The 20,150-nt window shown below is 42.7% G+C and overlaps 1 protein-coding gene across 1 annotated transcript in view; it reads right to left on the bottom strand.

Annotated features, from left to right (window-relative positions):
- The window catches only part of LOC147747372 (methylcrotonoyl-CoA carboxylase beta chain, mitochondrial-like), a 299,929-nt gene that overhangs the window by 54,126 nt on the left and 225,653 nt on the right, over nt 1–20,150 (bottom strand). Inside the window, exons 9-10 of the mRNA XM_086953849.1 lie at nt 18,002–18,124; nt 3,704–3,855 (exon numbers count right to left, since the gene is read on the bottom strand). Of these exons, the coding sequence (XP_086809975.1) occupies nt 3,704–3,855; nt 18,002–18,124 (275 nt within the window). The remainder of the gene's footprint in view (nt 1–3,703; nt 3,856–18,001; nt 18,125–20,150) is intronic.

Raw genomic sequence — 20,150 nt, 5'->3', positions numbered from 1 at the left:
AAGCCTGACTGCTCGTGCCAAGTTGCAAAGGGCGTGAGCAGCAGGGCCAGACTGGCCATAGCGGGCACCGGGCAATCCCTCGGTGCGCCGCACAGATGGGGGCTGGTTTTGGGCCCCTGGGAGCTGGTTTTGTTACAGGGCCGTTTTTGCTGCATAGCTACAAAATCGTCTCTGTACCAAAATCGGCCAAAAACCGTCCCCGGCAAGGAGCTTGGCGGCACCTCCAACACCCCCCCGAAGTGGGGAGGGAAAGGGGCCGGCCGAGCACTTTGCCAGGGCCGGTTGTGGTCTCAGTCCGGCCGTGGTGAGCAGGGGTTATCTTGGCGTGTAACTCCCTTGCCCTGACTAGAGTGGTGGTCTCTGCCTGGCTTTGTTCCAAGCCTTAGCCAACCAGCCAACCAGAGATCCCATTTCTAACAGACACGATGAGAAAATCATCCTAGAACCAAAGCAAAAAGAAGACTCCCTTGCAAGCTACTGAGGACCTCTTAACTTATGCAGTGGTAAGAGTGGTCTGCAGCTCTATCTGAAGCTCTCCCTTGAATGTCTGCTCCAAGATTCTGCCGAGGACATACAAAGGCAATCTCCTGATGATCTAGAAGCTCACTGGCCCCTGTGGACCCCCCCAACCCCGGGACTGGGTGGGAAAGTTAATAAAGGATGAAGCAGCTTCCAGATTGCAAGAACCGAGGTAAACCAGTTAGTACTGGACACTCTCTTTCTTGCCTCTGAGGGACGTTCCACCTCATTCTGGAGGACAGAAGGTGTTTAAAGCAGAGCAAGCTGTTGCCTGCCTAGTAGATTCCCACTGCCATTTCTTGCGACTGATTCCATGACTGGGACGCTTAAGAGATTCAAATTCAAGCAATATTGCTGAGTGAACACTTTCAGCAAAACACACTACTATGTTTTACCCAACCCTCTTCATGTGCGGTTCAGCCATAAAGTGCATCTAGGTCTAAGATAAATGCATTGAAAATACCTTTAATCGCCTACATGTTTTTATTTTGCACAGAATAACATTAAATAATGTTTACTAGTGCTTTCCTGTGGCCTCATAACTCCTCTTAAGTTCTTAATCGTATTGTTGTCTGGATAATCGGTGCATACATGAATTACATGGAGTTTCACTAAGTAGGGCTTTGCTGTTTGTGTCAAAGTGCTAAAACTGAGCCAGATGTTTCATGCATAAATTGTTTTTATTTTGGGGGTTAGTGGGTAGTCAGAGTGTTCGGCCTTGTGGGAGTTCAGTAGCAGCTCTCATAAAGAAGGGAGTAGCCATCGCCCTAAGCCTAATAATTTACATCCTTAAAGAAAAACGCATCCTACATTTGCCTTTCCTGTTAAGTTCAAACCGATTGTCTAATTCTGGATTTAAATTTCAGAGAAAAAAACAATGAAATAATACTTAACGTACTTTCCTGTTACCATATACAAATTGCGCTGCACAGTTTTTGTAAACTTAAGACGCATTCACCTTCCACATTCAAACCTGAATCATAAAGACATGGCATTCAGGAAAGGCTTAAAAACCTACCTCTTTAACACCAATGCCTAATGGCTGTCCCTCTTTTGCATTTACGGTGATCTGTCCCCTTCTTTTTTTCTCCGCGCCAGGATACTATACTATTTAGTAGCAGAGCGCGTTACAAAAGCCTCTATAATAATAATTATAAATACCTAATAACATAAAAATAGCCACTATTGAACATATTACTTAAAAGTAAAGCTGCATTATTAATACTGAGGATGCATGGCAGCCAAAAGCAGCCCTGAATGCCCTTTCTGAATTTAATCCGCCAGATGGTACGCTTATCTCAGGAGACCTGGGATCCATAAGGTCGCTAACATATACTAGACTCTCACCTCTAACTAATCAGACACATTCCCTGCCCTCCGAAGGACATAGGAAACTGATCTGAGCGAAAATGACGATGAGGATTGGACTGAGGTAAGAGGAGCACCTAGAGCAGCAGCTATTGCGCCCTGGCCAAGGCTGACACAGCCTAATACCTCCACAGGACATACCTTATGCGTCATTGCCAGTGGAAGATGGGGGTTATTACCGCCTCCATTTGCCTCCGCGCCGTGGTAACACAGAGGAGACATTCCTACATACTGTGGGAGGCTGTCCTGCCTTGGATTCGTTCTGGCATGGGGTGACATCCTGCCTGGGAGAGGCCCTGGGCTGAACTGTCACAATAAACCACAAACCTACCCTCGTACATATTAAAGGTATACTAGGTGGTAATTGGTATAAACTAATGCTGTTCTTTCTGTGACTGGTCCTTGCCACACAAGACATAGTGAGGGAATGGAAAGCCACAAATACCCCTTCTTGGCGGAGTGGGGATGGATCACTGCATGGCCTTAGAGATAGTGGTGTGTAGCGCACGAGGTTGTCCACAGAAGAATGCCAAGGTTTGGCAGGCGTGGGCGGAGTACACACAAACAATGTTATTTACAGCCCTATTAAAAACCGAGGTAGCATTACAATGAGAAGTCAGCATTTAGTACCAGAGGCACATGTGCCCATTGAATATGTATGCTGATAACTAGATAAATCAAAATTTCAGATGGGAATACGAGAGCAGAAAATGTAGCAAGATAACACTATATTTACAGAGTTATGTACATATATCATCTACTTTGGAGAATATTATTTAAGAAGGCCTTGTTCATTTTGGGTGCTGGGGAAATCTTAAGCAGGAGTCTCGTTGTTATGGGAGTTAAATGGATAAGCCTGCCTGTGGTGGATGGCTTTTGGCACAGCCTGCAATGTGCTAATGAGCACCCTAGGCTTTCTCCTCTGCACAGCAGGAAGTGAACGTCACATGTACAGCAGACTGGAAGAGACGTTAAGTACATCATCCGAACTTCTAGTGGACAACTGCGCAAGCCACTGGAGAACAGCATGGCCGCTTGTGCATCTTTCACAGCAATTCGTCCAATTCACGTAATGTATAGTAACGCAAACTACGCACGCCCCGCGAGCGTAGGGTAGTACTACGCCCAGGGTTACTCAAATCCTTACTGAGCTCTGTCCTGGACTACAATTCTACATCTGAGCCTGCAGACTGGTGTCATTTCAATATAACATCGGTTCAGCAGCAGCCCCAGAGGTATAAGAATCAGTCACCCCCTCGTAGGGGTGGGGTTCTGCCGCCTTCAGAAGTATTTGATACTATAGAGCATTCTATCCGTTTAAAGCACATTTTTCAAGTCTGCTCAGTAACTTGTACAACTGTCCTGGTGCAGCAGCAATTGCTCTCGTGTTCAGTTCAGACTTTGCTAAGCCCGAAAAAACGACTTTAGTGTCCATAAAACAACGGCAATGGTGCGAACTTGGCTTTGATCACTGTAATCGCAGCAAATCCATCCAAGCAAAGATTATCAATTCAAAATGTCGTTATTCACAAGTAATGAGCCACTTTGTAATCTGCGTAAGATTTCTATTCCTTCCTCCCTGTCCTCTTATGCGATAACTTTCGGGACCGTGCAGTATCTGCGCCATTTGATACCTTTCCTGTGATTTACTAATTCATTCAAACACATATTTCATACAAAGTATGTGAGTGGAAAGTTGCTTATGAAGAATGCATGTCATCAGCAGGTTTCGCCGTTTGAAATGCAGCTCAAAAATCTACGGAGAAAGCAGAAACATATTCTCAAATATTAGACAGCACATTCTTTAAAAACTTACATTTTCTTCAAACGCTTTAGCTGTGAGTCATCTGCGAAGCTGCCATCTTCTTCTGTCTGTACTTGCACATCTACTACAACTCTCGAATCCATAATGGCGGTTCTTGCGTTTGGCCACAAGAACAAAAAGTTTGGCTCAAAGGATCTACCACACTAAAGAAAGTGAAGAAATCGTGTTATATCATTTTTTACGTTTAGTAGAGTTAATTTACACGCAGTTGGCATTTGCTGCTTATCTTACGCTTTACTGAATTAGATTAACTTTTTCCGCTTCAAAGATTTTGTGCATTTCAAAGAAATACATTCAGTAGCATTTACACCGAAAATACATTTCTAAAATGTTAATTATTTTGCCTTATATTTGAAAGTGAAGCTGATTTTCGATTATGCAGCACAAGCAGAACTATCCAATAGTGTAAAAAACACTGCATGCATATCTGGCTGCAAATCCAAGATAATAAACTGCAATGATATTTCATTTCTTTTGTAATGTTTTGGGTTATTATTGACACAGACACAGGAAAACACTCAAAATGACCCGAGGATTGTATCATGTACCATTGCTGCAGTCTCAAACACAAGCAGGCTTTCCTGTGCTTATGGTGTCCACAGGTAGAAGAACCTGTGCTCAAAATGTTCACACAAACTTGTAAGACACAACCCTCTGTTACTGGCATAGGTGATCACCAGGACTGCAGCCGAACACAACAGAATTAACTGGCGTTTCTGATTTTGCCCAACCAGAGAAACCTAATTCCTAATAATTTTTTCCCATTTCTTAATTGGTTTTTTAATTATTAGCCACACTCAACTGATCCCCTTTTGCCCTTCCATACCCTCCCAGAAGAACCAACACCATTGATGCATCATCATAACATTGCAAGTCACATATGGTGTGTAGCATATTTTACATGTATTACAGTCATGACTAATAACAATAATCCATCAATTACATTTTTATAACTCTTCGACTCATTTCCACCCGGCGTATCCGTATGATACTCGTCATGTATGTTTTGACCACAACCTATTAAACCACCTTGGTGTGTTTAGAGCTAGGTACAAGTCTCAGTAGGCACATTTTGTGCTGATGTTTGTAATTTTATACCCAGAAATCTACAAAAGTTTTCAACCACTTTCATCCAGAAACTCACTGTTCCCACCACTTTTGCATGAAGTTAACTGGCTCCTTTTTACACTAGGATTATTTGACATAACATTTGCGGTGTAACATATACCCCGTGAATTCACATAATTCACAAGTTTGAATTTAATGTTACAAATGTCTTTTTTTCACAACTGCTGAAAATGTCCCCCTATATTCGTTTCCCCAGTTCTCTCTTAGATCTCTTTCAAGTGTGACTCGAGCATGTCCAGTTTCTGATTTCTGCGAGGCAGGAGCAAAACATAGCGTTGAAATCAATTTTCCCTCATCCTGCATGGCTGATTGATTGACAGCATGTACACCAGGCTAGCGGGGAAAGGATGGCCACACTATCTGTGTGGCCGCTGCAAATTCGGTTTAAAACAAAACATATTTATTTTCAAGCTTCCATTTGCTGCATAAGGGAGTAAATCCATGAAACCTTCCATCCTCACAAAGTACACCTATTCTGGGAGTACACCGCCCCAGCCCCATCATCAGTCTGCACGAATTCCGGTGCTGTACTCCATAGGATCAACTGTGACAGATATATGTAATCATTCCCTTGAACTTTGTTGACAGTACTCCACACCTTGAGACCAGTTCTGAGATGAGCCGGTAACCCCATGTACCCTCTCGGGGCGGAAGTGCCAACAATTGAGTCGGTTGCACAATCTTCGGCATAATGTGACATACCAGATCACTCTCTGTAATATCGAACCATGGAACCACATACTGTACTTGTGTGGCTTGATAGTAGGTTCTAAAGTTCGAAGCCGGCATGCCCCTCCTTCCCACAGGAGGTTACGAGTATCTAGGTGTATATTTGCTTTCCCTTTCCCCAATATAGCAACCATAACAACTCGTCCCGCCTATGGAAACAAGAGTGCGGTGCATGCATAGGCATGTGTTGCAGCACGTATAATACCCTAGGCAACACTATCATTTTACTAGCCAATTTCTTCAAATTTCTATGCACATGTTTAAAACATTGCTGACAAAAATATTTCATGTTGTATTTGTGGCTGCACACAGATATACAAAAGTCTTATAAATAATTTAATATAAAAGGCAATGAAGTATGCAAAAAGAGAATAAGCCCAACGCAATCTTCTGAAGTTTATATAACTGAAGACTTTCACCAATGGCAATTTATAGATTCTTACAAAGCACGGACCACCCACATGGTTAGCTAGGTTTGCTAGTTTACAAGAAGGGCACACATTCTTTGTGCTGGTGTGTCACCACTGTAGACTGGAGGGGACTTCCATTCACAAGGAAGGTCCCTGCACAGCAATTATTTGCACTGTATTGCTTGATGTTTTTGTCATTAACTTATGTGATGCTCTGTCTATAATGCTCTTGTAGCAGTTTACTAACTTTGCTGTTATTTGTAACTTAATGTCCAAGGCTGAGAACACGCCCGAGAAATTCAGGTTACTCGCAAAGGTGCATGATCAATATCTATAACTTTGTTCAACTTCATACAAATAATAGATGAAGCGCTGCTGTAAAACAATTTTCTAAAAAAGAATAGGTCTGGGAAGTTGGTTTCAAACTTTGATTGTTCTTCAGTACTTTATTACTAACTCAGAATAGTTTGTAAACGTTTTAATTAAATGATGGTGTTTACAGTATTTTATATTACAGTATTTTATATAACGTCATTTGTATTTCCTTTTAATTTAATTCAATTAATGTTATGATAAAATTGAGCAGTCATACAATGCACTGAATACTAATGAGAAGGAAGGAATCCCTAGTAAATGAAGGCACTAGCTTCCACACAAGGCAGGCTTTGGTGGGGATTGCAGCCTACGTCGGGTGTCTCCCAATGCTGAAGATGGCCTCTTCCATCATGTCGTCCTTGTACCGTCGCTACATCAACACCTAGACACTGGGCAAACAGTACACCATCATCTAGGCTTTTTCCATTGCCTGAACTAACTGCCACTCGAAATAGAATATGTCACCAAAATGTTCTGCTGCAGGAGGATTCTCACTCACTTGTCGCTTTCACAGATCAAGTTGCCCACAACTGGCTTTTCTCCTTTTTACAGAGGAAACACATTCATTCTTTCTTTCTCCTTTTACCTCTCCCCTCTTTCCTCTACTCAATGTCACCCTAATCAATATCTAAATCACTCCTCTTGCTTTGCTCGTTCAATCATTCTGCATGACCCCAGTAGCAGGGTGGATAAAACCCAACTGTCTCAAGCTAAATAATGACAAGAAAGAGGACATGAAATTTGCAACCAAACTTATATCTGGTAACAAGCATTTGTAATGCAATTGGTCTCGCATTTGCAAGAGTTTGAGCTATTGGCATTTTAAATGACAATGCTTTTTATTTATGTGTTTTGAAAACTTGCAAGCGGTGCGTAAACACCCACTTTGAACTTATAGTCTCTGCTTATGAGAAGCACATAAATAAAAAGCATTGTCATTTTCAATGATAATAGCTCAAACTCTCGCAAATGCGAGACCTATTGCACTGCAAATGCTTGGTAGAGTTAAAGCTATTGGCACTGTAAATGGCAATGTCTTTTACCCATGTGTTTTGGTTTGGGGAGTAGTGGATGTATGAACAGAGACACAGCTGCAGCACTGCCTAGAGGACTTATAATGAGGAATTACCTCATTGACCAGAGCTGCAGCACTCTCTAGAGGACTTACAATGAGGGCTGGTGAAGGTGAACCCGCATACTGAGCGAAGCAGGTTTGGAGGCAAGAATGGGGCAAGTGGCATGGAGGCTGGTGCCAGACTGGCTTGCACTCTGAGACTACAATGCAAGCTGCACACAGCTTAGTTGAAGGCATGAGGACCTAGGTGTATTTCAGGCCATGGCTGCTTGCCAGGCACTGAAGGCAACCTCGTCTGAACATGGGTGAAAGCAGTTTACAGGGCTTTTCACTGTGTGCAGTGCTGGGCGTAGTGGAATACAAAAATATCGGAGAGGTAAGTATTTAATATTTAAAAAACACAATTTACTTTAAGAAGTTTGATAAAGTTACTGCTAACATAGCTTATAACCTATTATTCATATGTTTTAAAAAAAACTGTGAAAATGTTATTATAGTTCCAATATAATACAATGAACGACAGTTTAGGTACGTACACAAGTCATAACTCATGCTGAGAGTGACCACAATAAATAAGAACAGGAAATGATTTCAGACTTTCTATAAACACCTCTATCACACTTCCTTATAAACCTTTTAGAAAGGCAAAATAACACAACATGCTATAAATAATCCTGAGGGAACAGAAAGTGTGCGCTTCAAGCACGCAGTACTAGGCAGAAATGATGTGTGTTCACAGGATGTGGACACTGTATAGAAGAATGAGTGAGACTTGAAGTGCATGTACTGGATGTACTACTGACACAAGCATGCTCTGTGTTGCTTGTAGGAATTTAAACAAATGCCAATTTGGTTCTGGCTTCCTTAAACATTCCAAATTAATTACATGGAAGGGGTTTTGTCTGCATGCAGCAGGAAACAACAAACTGAAAAAGATGAAATGTAATGTAGCCCAGGTGGAATAATGAGTTATTTTCTTTGTCTTGCAAATTCGTGTGAAAGTCATGGATTAAGAGCATGATCAGATTTTAGATAATACCCAACATGCTGCACCATACACAATATCTGGAATCCTAAAGTACCAAATTTAGACACCAATACTAACAAATGTCCACTGAAAAAACACAGTTTAAATGAAGTTTTAGTTCAGGTAGTGCAAACACTAACAGTCACATGGGAAAAAAAAACCACATGCAGTGGAAAAAATAAGGCTTTTATGTCAGGCGTTCGGAAATAAACATTCTAATATATATGTTTAATACCATTGGGCATTAGACTAACATGTGTTGTATTTATCGAAGTATGCATTTCTATTTCATTCTTTTGTTCCTGTTATAGTTACTTTTAGGCAGGCCACAAGTCTTAAAACGAGGATGAGGCAGCCATGTTGCAAAAGGTAGTTGTCTGGTAACTTTAACAAGCAGCATGCACTGCCCGCCCCTCGCGCACACCGGCACCTGATGCAGCCTTGCGCATGCGCCTTGAGGCGCTGCCTTGTTTACATCAGGCAAGAATGCAGAGACAAAAAAAGAGTGCGATTTGGCGAACAAAAACAGTAGTTAGGCCCGCTGCTTCCGGACTAAACGGAAGTCAGTTACAGATCGAGAACCAGTAAAAAGCCAGCAAACAGGAGCTGTGCTAACATTCAACAAATGGCAAGCGGCAGGAGAAAGAACAGGGCAATAGGTGGACTTTCAGCCAACATATAGATTTCTTGATGCCTCGGAGATGCGAGACCTAAAAACTGAAAATCCACCCTCTTCTACCACATACACCATGTAAGACCGTCGTCCAAGGACAGATTATTTTTCACCTCGACCATGAAAACTCTCTTTATTTTGATCTCCCTAAATTATTGAATGGAGCAAATTTATAAAGAGTGCAGCTACTCCAATGGAGTGACCTGGCATTGTCCCACTAGAGTCCATATGCGGCTCACAATCAGTCCAACAAAAATAAGTGGGTTTATTTCTTGCCTAAAACGGGCCTCATCCTGGAGAGATTAAAAAGAGTTTGGACGTTCGCTCCAACGCCTGCCTGCCAGTACCGAAAAAGAGTGCCCGCCCAACCAGACAGGACAACACGCTCATGACCTGCAGATTGTAGCAGAGCAAAGATTTCTAGGAGGATTTTCCAATCAGGTGCCTAGGGCCACGGTTCTAGAAGCCAGCTACAATGGATGATAGTTAAAGATTTGAACAAAAGTATCTTCTTGATGGGTAACCGATGCAGTTCCCTAAACTGAGTCAAAACTACATTTCTCCTCGATAGTCCAAAACACAGCAAAGCGGCTTATTTTGGGCCTATCTGCAGTTTCCTGATCTTATAATCGGGCACACCAATATAAAGGTAGTTTGAGTGGTCCAGCCTAGATGTTATCAAAGCATGGGCTACTGTTCTACGATCATCAGCTGGTAAGAGGTCCAAAAATGTCCTTATTGATCACAGCAAACCAAAACAGGTCCAGGTACTGACCTAATCTGGGTGTCCATAGATAGCTTATCATATAATTTAGTCCTAGATTCTTTGCTACTTGTCACTGGGGGATGAAGAGGAAGAATGTCCTGCGGTCAGCTAAAGTTGGTCCAAATGCTTTTGGCGTTTGCAACCAATAGAATCTCAGTTTTGTCTGCATTGCACTGAAGGTAGCTCTTACTTGATTTCCCGGCTCCAGGTTGTTCAAAATGCTACAGCAACTTGCCCTTTCGTAAGCTTCCCAGTCATCAATCTGTTTCATCTCATCTCAGAACTCTTCCCATGAGATAAAGATCTCTTCACCAATCTCTCTTTCACAAAACCTGACCCAACAGGCCTCTCTAATAATAGTTCAAAGCGCCTGACGCTCCTTTTTTTTCAAACAGAAAAACACTAAAATTCCTTCCAACCTCATCTCCGGAGCATATCTTACCATTTAGATTTCAGAAACAAAATTAAAACTTGACTTTTGAACATCTGTCGTAGCATCCACTCTCTATTCAATACTGCTTACTGTCAGTCTAACAAAGCGCCAGAGTACGCTTTTTGTGCAATCGCGCCCTCTAGAAAACCAGAACAGACAGATATTGGTGCTGGCTGTTGAGATGGAGTTTCCTGCAAAACATTTTGATTTATTATACATTACAGTCAGTTTCCTATGTACTGTTGTCTCTTAAGAGTGAAAATAATAGGTCTCACAATAGAGGACCGATGAAAGTAAGATCTGACCATGGCACTATGCTAAACAATGCACTGCAGTTGTTTGCGGAAGCTGTTTAACTCATGGAGCCATCTTGCTGACACTTGTTTAAATGGATACACAGATATTGTGAGGTGCCTTGTGTTCATTCTTTAGCAGCCTAAACAGTGTAACATAGGCTGCTGCTTTTGCTTGGTGAGTGATGTCTCAAACAGATCAAATGTGTTGTGATTAGCAAGTGATGTAACCACAATTGGGAGTGTACACTGCGGGTACACTGTGTTAAGTTTGTTATTTCGATACTGGTAGAGGAAACAAAAGGCTCGATAAAGGACAACAGAAATGGAAAAGCCACAATGGAGTTACAATCAGTTGGAATTCTGCCATTCTATCTCTACCGGATATACAACAGCTTTGACTGAAAAGTAGTGACAACATCACAGAACAAGCATTTGCAATGCAATAGGTCTCGCATTATTTAAGTTTGAGCTATTAGCATTGTAAATGGCAATTGTTTTTTGCTTTATGCTATAGTTATGTTTTTACATAAAAAGCTACATATAAAATATCTTTTATTAAAGTTATTTATGCAGTATCTAAATTTTCTTTGCATAAAAAAAGTATAATAATATCTTAGTAAAAAAGTCAAATATTTTAATGGAAATTCACCAAATGTTCATTTATGTGTTGGTTTTGAAAATAGCTAAATTAATAGCTTTGTCATTTACAATGCCAATAGTTATAACTTTCGCAAATGTGACACCTATAGCATTTGTAATGCAACATTTGTATTTACGTGACTTAGATGTATTGATATTACAAATAACAATGGCTTTTAATTTTTTTTAATACTTAATAAAAGTGATTGTAATTTATAATGGCAATAGCTTAAACTTTTGTAAATAACTTTTGTGAAGATTATGTTCAGTGTATTTTATTGTAACGAAATCCAAGAACAGAAGTGAAATATGAACATCTTTTTGTGACATTTGTAATAAAGCTTGAAACATTGAGAGAACATATTTGTGCTGTGGTGGTTCTGAGTGATAATGTGGTGGTGCTGAGTGACTGTACTCACTGTCACTCTGCACTCACTGTCACTCTGCACGCACTGTCACTCTGCACGCACTGTCACTCTGCACGCACTGTCACTCTGCACGCACTGTCACTCTGCACGCACTGTCACTCTGCACGCACTCTGCACGCACTGTCACTCTGCACGCACTGTCACTCTGCACGCACTGTCACTCTGCACGCACTGTCACTCTGCACTCACTGTCACTCTGCACTCACTGTCACTCTGCACTCACTGTCACTCTGCACGCACTCTGCACGCACTGTCACTCTGCACGCACTGTCACTCTGCACGCACTGTCACTCTGCACGCACTGTCACTCTGCACGCACTCTGCACTCACTGTCACTCTGCACTCACTGTCACTCTGCACGCACTGTCACTCTGCACGCACTGTCACTCTGCACGCACTGTCACTCTGCACGCACTCTGCACTCACTGTCACTCTGCACTCACTGTCACTCTGCACTCACTGTCACTCTGCACTCACTGTCACTCTGCACTCACTGTCACTCTGCACTCACTGTCACTCTGCACTCACTCTGCACTCACCCTGCACTCACTGTCACTCTGCACGCACTCTGCACTCACTGTTTCTGCACGCACTCTGCACTCACTGTCACTCTGCACTCACTGTCATTCTGCACTCACTGTCACTCTGCATTCACTCTGCACTCACTGTCACTATGCACGCACTCTGCACTCACTGTCACTCTGCACGCACTCTGCACTCACTGTCACTTTGCACGCACTGTCACTCTGCACTCACTGTCACTCTGCACGCACTGTCACTCTGCACGCACTGTCACTCTGCACGCACTGTCACTCTGCACGCACTGTCACTCTGCACGCACTGTCACTCTGCACGCACTGTCACTCTGCACGCACTGTCACTCTGCACTCACTGTCACTCTGCACTTACTGTCACTCTGCACTTACTGTCACTCTGCACGCACTGTCACTCTGCACGCACTGTCACTGCACTCACTCTGTACTCACTGTCACTCTGCACTCACTCTGACTCTGCACTCACTGTTTCTGCACGCACTCTGCACTCACTGTCACTCTGCACTCACTGTCACTCTGCACTCACTGTCACTCTGCACGCACTGTCACTCTGCACGCACTGTCACTCTGCACGCACTGTCACTCTGCACGCACTGTCACTCTGCACGCACTGTCACTCTGCACGCACTGTCACTCTGCACGCACTCTGCACTTACTGTCACTCTGCACGCACTCTGCACTTACTGTCACTCTGCACGCACTCTGCACTCACTGTCACTCTGCACGCACTGTCACTCTGCACGCACTGTCACTCTGCACGCACTGTCACTCGGCACTCACTGTCACTCTGCACTCACTGTCACTCTGCACTCACTGTCACTCTGCACTCACTGTCACTGCACTCACTCTGCACTCACTGTCACTCTGCACTCACTGTGCACTCACTGTCACTCTGCACTTACTGTCACTCTGCACGCACTCTGCACGCACTGTCACTCTGCACGCACTGTCACTCTGCACGCACTGTCACTCTGCACTCACTGTCACTCTGCACTCACTGTCACTGCACTCACTCTGCACTCACTGTCACTCTGCACTCACTGTTTCTGCACGCACTCTGCACTCACTGTCACTCTGCACTCACTGTCACTCTGCACTCACTGTCACTCTAGCCATGCTGTTCACACAAACACACCTGCTGGTTCCATAAACAACCATGTAAAGACTACATCTCGCTCCAACTACACATTGTGGCTAGATTTCTACGTTTTTTAAACATTTTTATAGTGCTACTCTACCCAAGGGGATGTCAGAGCACTAAATAAGCAAACCGAGAAACCCTAGTCTGGAGAAACACATTTAACAAGGGAAAAACAGCGCCTCAAGAAATGCACGTAACAGGAGAACAGCAGCAAACCAGCAAGTAACATCACAAAATGCAGCAAAAAGGAGTGAGGAGACACGGTAGACAAAGGATGGTGAAGAGGGCATAGGTAAACATCGGAGAGAAAAGACTAGAAGGGAGAAGTATAGAGAAAAGATGGAAAGATTATCTGTTTGCATAGCTGAGATGTAAAACATTACAGGCAGGAAAAAATAAAGCACATTTGAACATTCCCGCCGCAATTTATTTTAGCACTAAGGCATTGACATGGTCAACGTAAATTCCCCTTCACGTACTTCGCTTAAAATCAAACCCCATACATGTCCACTGTGGCCGCAAAACATCAGAGCACTAAATAAGCAAACCGAGAAACCCTAGTCTGGAGAAACACATTTAACAAGGGAAAAACAGCGCCTCAAGAAATGCACGTAACAGGAGAACAGCAGCAAACCAGCAAGTAACATCACAAAATGCAGCAAAAAGGAGTGAGGAGACACGGTAGACAAAGGATGGTGAAGAGGGCATAGGTAAACATCGGAGAGAAAAGACTAGAAGGGAGAAGTATAGAGAAAAGATGGAAAGATTATCTGTTTGCATAGCTGAGATGTAAAACATTACAGGCAGGAAAAAATAAAGCACATTTGAACATTCCCGCCGCAATTTATTTTAGCACTAAGGCATTGACATGGTCAACGTAAATTCCCCTTCACGTACTTCGCTTAAAATCAAACCCATACATGTCCACTGTGGCCGTCATTTTACTATATATACACTCCTATAGATTAAACAAGACGTGCTTTGAGGCAACATTTCTCAGACAACCCTGCATCCAGTACGGTAAATAAATACCGCAAGTCACCGCCTTCCGTCACTCTGCCGGCCTGCGACCAGGAAGTCAGGCAGGCCGGCGCGACAACAGGAAACAGGAAGTAGGAGGGCGGGAGCCTACCCCGCCTCCCACGGAAGAGCCGCGATTGGACGGAGCCGCCGTGTTTGGAGCACCGGAGCAGGCAGGAGCCTACCCTGCGCCCCGGTGCCGAAGGAGGGAAGAAGAGTCCTGCTGCCGGGCCCTGCAGCTGAGGAGAGCCGCCGCACGAAGGAAGCCGGTGAGTGGGTTGCTGAGCGGGGGAGGGGGGAGGCGGGGGAAAGCATGTGCGCGCGCGAGTGCGGGCGGGCTTTGTGTGCGTGCGTGTGACTGTGGGGGAGGGGGGTGTGTGTGTGTGTGTGTGAGCGAGTGTCTGTGTGCCTGCGTGTGCATGCGCTCGCCTGTGTGTGCATGCATGCAGAGGGGTGGGGGCTGCCTGCCTGCGTCTGTGCAAGGGCTGTGAGTTACTCTGCGCATGCGCGGGGACTCTGCGCATGCGCGGATCAGACGCGCGCTCCCGCGGTGAAAACTGCGAGCTCGTAACAGATTGGTGTACCTTTTTCCAGCATTCTCACTAACGGGCCACAATAGGTCTGAAGCAGACACCTCAATGCTCACGCATTGAGGGTTAGGTCTGCTCGACCTAAAAATGTGACGGCGTGAAGACATTGATATAGTAAAATCCCCAAATCTCAGATATGGAAAAAGAGCAGAGGAAAGTAACAAACGAGAGCCCTATAAGAGGAACACCTAGGAGATTTGCTCACTTACTGTAATTCTGACAAGAAAATTGACATTGTCGCTGGTTAACCAATGGGATATATCCATGCTAAGCTGTTGGGGCAGACTACTTTCCACCATAATCGTGGCAGAGGTACTAAATCTGCCACAAGCAAAATATTATTTGCACAAAACTAACTCTAAATTGGGTCAAAAGTCGAGAGTGTGGCCAGCTTTTGGATCTTTGAGCAGCTGCTTGAGACCACATTCTTGAGAGAATAACGTGCCTATTCGCCTAAAAGCACAAAAAACAACTATTGGGGGAGCCTGTATGTCTGGTTTTAATGTGGCAATGCATGCAGACGAAAGCAGGCTGAAATAATATTTCTATCCAGCAATAGTTTAAAGCCAGATGTAAAGGTTTGGCCAATTCTTGGTAGAGGTGGTGGTAGAACTGCTGGTGGTGTGGTATTGGTGGAAAACTTTGGAGCGGTTTTTGAATTGTTATTGGTGGTACTGGTGGTGTTATTTGTGGGTGTATTGGTGATATTATTGGTGATAATAATGTGGTACTGGGGGTGGTATTGGTAGTGAGAAATTGCTGATGGTGGTGGTATTAGTGGTATTGGTGGTATTATTGGTATTGCGTGTGGAAGCAGCATTTGCACTGTGTGGTACTGATGACAGTGTCGAAAACAATTGTGGGAATGGCATTAGTGGCGTTGATATTACTGTTGATAATACAGCTGATGGAGTTTCTGGTATTGTCGGTGGTAAAATAAAAGTCTGATGCACTCTGCATTGCTAGGGCACCTGTCCTCGTGGTCAAATACATTAGCAGTATTATTCTGGCTTAATCATAGCAGAACAAGGGGCATTTAAAATGTCCTTGTCTACAGAGCAGATATTGTATCCCAATGCATCGCACATCATGGCTACAATGAGGAAACACCTGGACCCTGGTTACTAAATAACACACAGGCATAACAATGTTTCCTCTTATTGATTAATCAATGCAGCACTGCAAGAAAGGGAAATCCAAATCAGCAAAGAAGTAGTACCATCTACCTGGGAAAACTTCCCACACACCCTTAAGGACTTACCAATTACTATCATATTACTGTTCTCTCATTTTTGATTAACACAATCACAGTCAGATAGCCAAAGAGTAAACTACTCATAGACACCCCTCAAGTTAATGAAAAACCAGTTCCGCTTGCACCTACCAGTCAAAGATCCAGAGTGGTTACTTATTATCCCAGTTTTCTTGAGAGTTTTACCTAAAAAGAATTTACACCCAAGTACTGAATGAAACATCATCATTGCTTCATAACCACATCTGGCTTGTAAAATGGAAAAATAGAGGACCTCCTCATGCTGCTGCCATATGGTATATCTAAAGGCTCAATACGTTCTCTGTGCTTACCAGCATCTATATGACAACTGGAAGCACGGAACAGAAAGACGTTGGTAAGAGATCACCAACATGCATCGAAAAAGCAACTATGCTTTGAAGTAACAAACAAGCACACCATAATTTCACTTAGTATTTCTAGTTTACAGCAATTTGCATCTCATATTACACCAAAAATACAGAGCATGGAGCACAATGTGAAGTTAATCTCCTGGTAAACATAACCTGAAACAGACTCATTATCAGTAGTGGACTATGGACGAACATTGTTGACTAGCCACCCAAAATGCAAACTGTAATCCCAACTCAAACTCCCCTAGCAGTAGCTGTGGATGATAAAAGCCTAAATACAATACAATTTAAAGCTTAACACACATTTGCTAACTGGTATTCAATGCCATTATCTCATCATCCATGTTTGTACCCCGCTGAACTGCTTGCTCAATGATGCAGGATGTTTCTCTTGCCTAACTCATCCCTCCACCCACCCATCTATCCATTCATACATCCACCACCAACTCTCAAACACTTCGCAAACTATCTTGTTTAGTCTGGAGGCACGTGCCACTACATATAACTCCACCTGGATATCCCGTGCTTCTGAATAGAACGAACTTTAAGAAAATCTTTCTGGTGAGGTGGTTCGGGAGTTCCAACAATCTGGAACTCAATATCATCTAAATTAGGGTAAGGTTAGTTCTGCTCCATACGATGTTCCATAAAAATCGTACAACTGTCCTTTTCAGGAAATACCCCAACCACTGACTATAACTAGTCCAAAATCATCTTTTCTAACCAGACACTTATTATTTACTTCCAACTGCTGAAGACATTGAGCGAACAATGTACAAGGCCTGGTTGGATTAAACGTTGATACCTACAATCATGCCTCTAGTCACAAAGTCAAAAACATGAAAATCTCAACATATATTTCAAGAAGAACGCTTGAATGTGAATCCTCTCTGAGCCACCACAGGAGGAGTAGGGACATCTACGTTATATGTTTACATTTGCTTCCAACTTCGGATGCATACAGTCGCGGTCCTTCTTGGAGTTCACTGTTCTTTGATGCTATTGATCCCTCCTCACTGGTGTCTTTCATGTGTCTCTGGCGTTTTTGTGTTTTATTGTGCCTCCTACTTTATTTGGTAACCATTGGCTTTTTGTTTACCTGCAGTAAATCACTCTTCTACACAATGAGGTGCACTGAGCAATAGATTTCAGTGCATCCACTGTGGGGGAATTTAAAAAAAGATCAATTTTAATCCAACGTCATATAATTTGTATCATGTGCATTACAGAAAGAACCTGTTCATTCAAATATTTCAACATAAAGGCAGTTCACATACATTCTGTTTCAGAGAACATCCGACACATGGTGCATGTAGTAATTCATGCATTTTTACTGGCAGATAATGACATGCAAAACTTACCATAGCGTAGCTTTCGCCTCCAAAGCAACCACCAATAACCAGCGTTATCTTTGGTACAGAAGCACAGGCAACAGCTGCCATCATGGAGGCCTGCGCCTTTAATCTGTTACTTTGTTCTTCAGCCTGAAATGACAATAACAGGTACATTTTTAGCATCTTTTCTAACCTTAGCTAAATATTCTCATAATTCATTGAGAATCCCTAATATAGTAGCAGGTATTAGAACTTGGATTCAAATGTTCAGATATGGACAACCAAACTGAATGCTTCCTTAGCGGGCAATAACTACCAGTACCGGACCAATCAGGAACCATTCTGAGGTAGCCAGATCTCTATCCAGGACGTGAAACAGGAAGTATTGCCTCTTATCCCTTTTATAGCTCTGGTATGGCAGTCCAGCAATCTGCAAGACCTATGCTTCCAATATACATAGAGCGGCCTTCAATTCAGACATTGAAACCATTGGCTTGTTTGCATCAACCTCTTTAAACCATTTGCTTGAGACAATGTCAACCATATGTTTTATCAGCCTAGATGAGTATTTTGGTCTCATTGTTATGCTATTCACTGTCTGGTGCATCATTCTGCCATCTGCACCGTGGCGACACTGGCATTACTGCAACATACGAGGGACTATTTTACATCTGAAAAGTGCGTTCCACCATCACACTTTTTGTCACATTCAATTCCCTATCTCTTATATGCCACGAATACGAAAATAATTTTGTTTTTTTTACCACAGCACACATTTGTAATGCTTTTGTCAAGACTCAAGTGACAGACTGATCCTAACATGTCCTCCGAATTGATTTTCATTTGCCACATCGTCAGGCTGTCCTGATGTGATAGCAAGTAATAAATTATAATACGTTGGTAGTTGAGCGGAACCAGCATACCAAACCATCATCAATACTTTGGAACCACGAACACCAATACCCTGTCACTACCACTACCACCACCACCACACCATCACAGCTGCCGATAAGACAGCCACCAATATAAGTCTTTATTCTTTATTGAATGTCTGTAACTTTGTAAAGGGAATGGTTGAATGTAATGGCTACGGAAGCACATACAGACAATGGGTACAGCACTGATTTCTGCATTAGTCATGCGAGTGATTATGTTTTTCATGACACCCAGGTAGTCAATTCTCATGTTACTTGCAAAGCTTGGAGTAGGAGGTAAATTAAGAGCATAGGGATTCACCGAATCTCAATGAGATTTTAATCCATAATTGCTTTCTAAAATGTATTTGGATCACGTCAATTACCTAATGATATGTTTGTCATTGAATTATTTTTTTAATTATGCCATTAATGTTACTATTGCTGTCATCGTAATGACTGCATTTTGAACCACTGACTACCATTATCAGTACATAGACCTCTCTCTACAGAAGTCCTGTCCTTAACACCTTCATCAACCCACCTGCATTTTATAGCCATCAATTCTTTATTTCACAAATGAATTTCTTCGATAGCAGCTTTGAATATATTCATGAAGGAGAAGACTTTCTGTCTCTTTATCCGGGTACTGATATATTTGACGCTAATGAAATGCATTTAACCATATGAATCATGATACATGTGTAAATTTACCTAGTATCCAGCTGAATTTGTGTTTCCATTTATGGTTCGGCTTGGTTTTCAGATTCCTAATGTTCAAATATAGGCGACAGTGGGCCCTTATGTTGCCACAAATCATTATCACCCATATGATTTTTAGGGTTAAGAGTTAATAGTGAGTTTCTTTAGTGAATGAAAAATTATTTAGTATCTCAGATCACATTGTCCATAATCCTGACCTCAGATTGAAATCTTTCTCAATAAAAGATAAGTAATCCAGGCAACTATGAAGACAAAATGTTTGGGCTTCACGTTTGATCCACAACACTCCATGATAGACTAAGTGAACACCATATCATCAAGTTGCTATCATCAGATTCGGACCTTAGGCAAGCTGCACCATGTGTGTTTTTTTTTTACATGGAACAGCTCGAGAGTCACTGTCTGTTCCAAGTGTAACTACGGAGATGCCTTAAACGCGGAAGCACCCGTCATGTTGTTACAGAGGTTTAATAACATCCAGCCACCCCACATCCCATTCCACGCCTATACTGGCTGCATGCCCAGTCTAGGATTGCATT

This window comes from Lissotriton vulgaris, chromosome 1_1, assembly GCF_964263255.1.
Source record: "Lissotriton vulgaris chromosome 1_1, aLisVul1.2, whole genome shotgun sequence".
Lineage (NCBI taxonomy): Eukaryota > Metazoa > Chordata > Amphibia > Caudata > Salamandridae > Lissotriton > Lissotriton vulgaris.
Note: the sequence above shows the minus strand (reverse complement) of the source record. Positions and strands in the feature narration are given on the sequence as shown.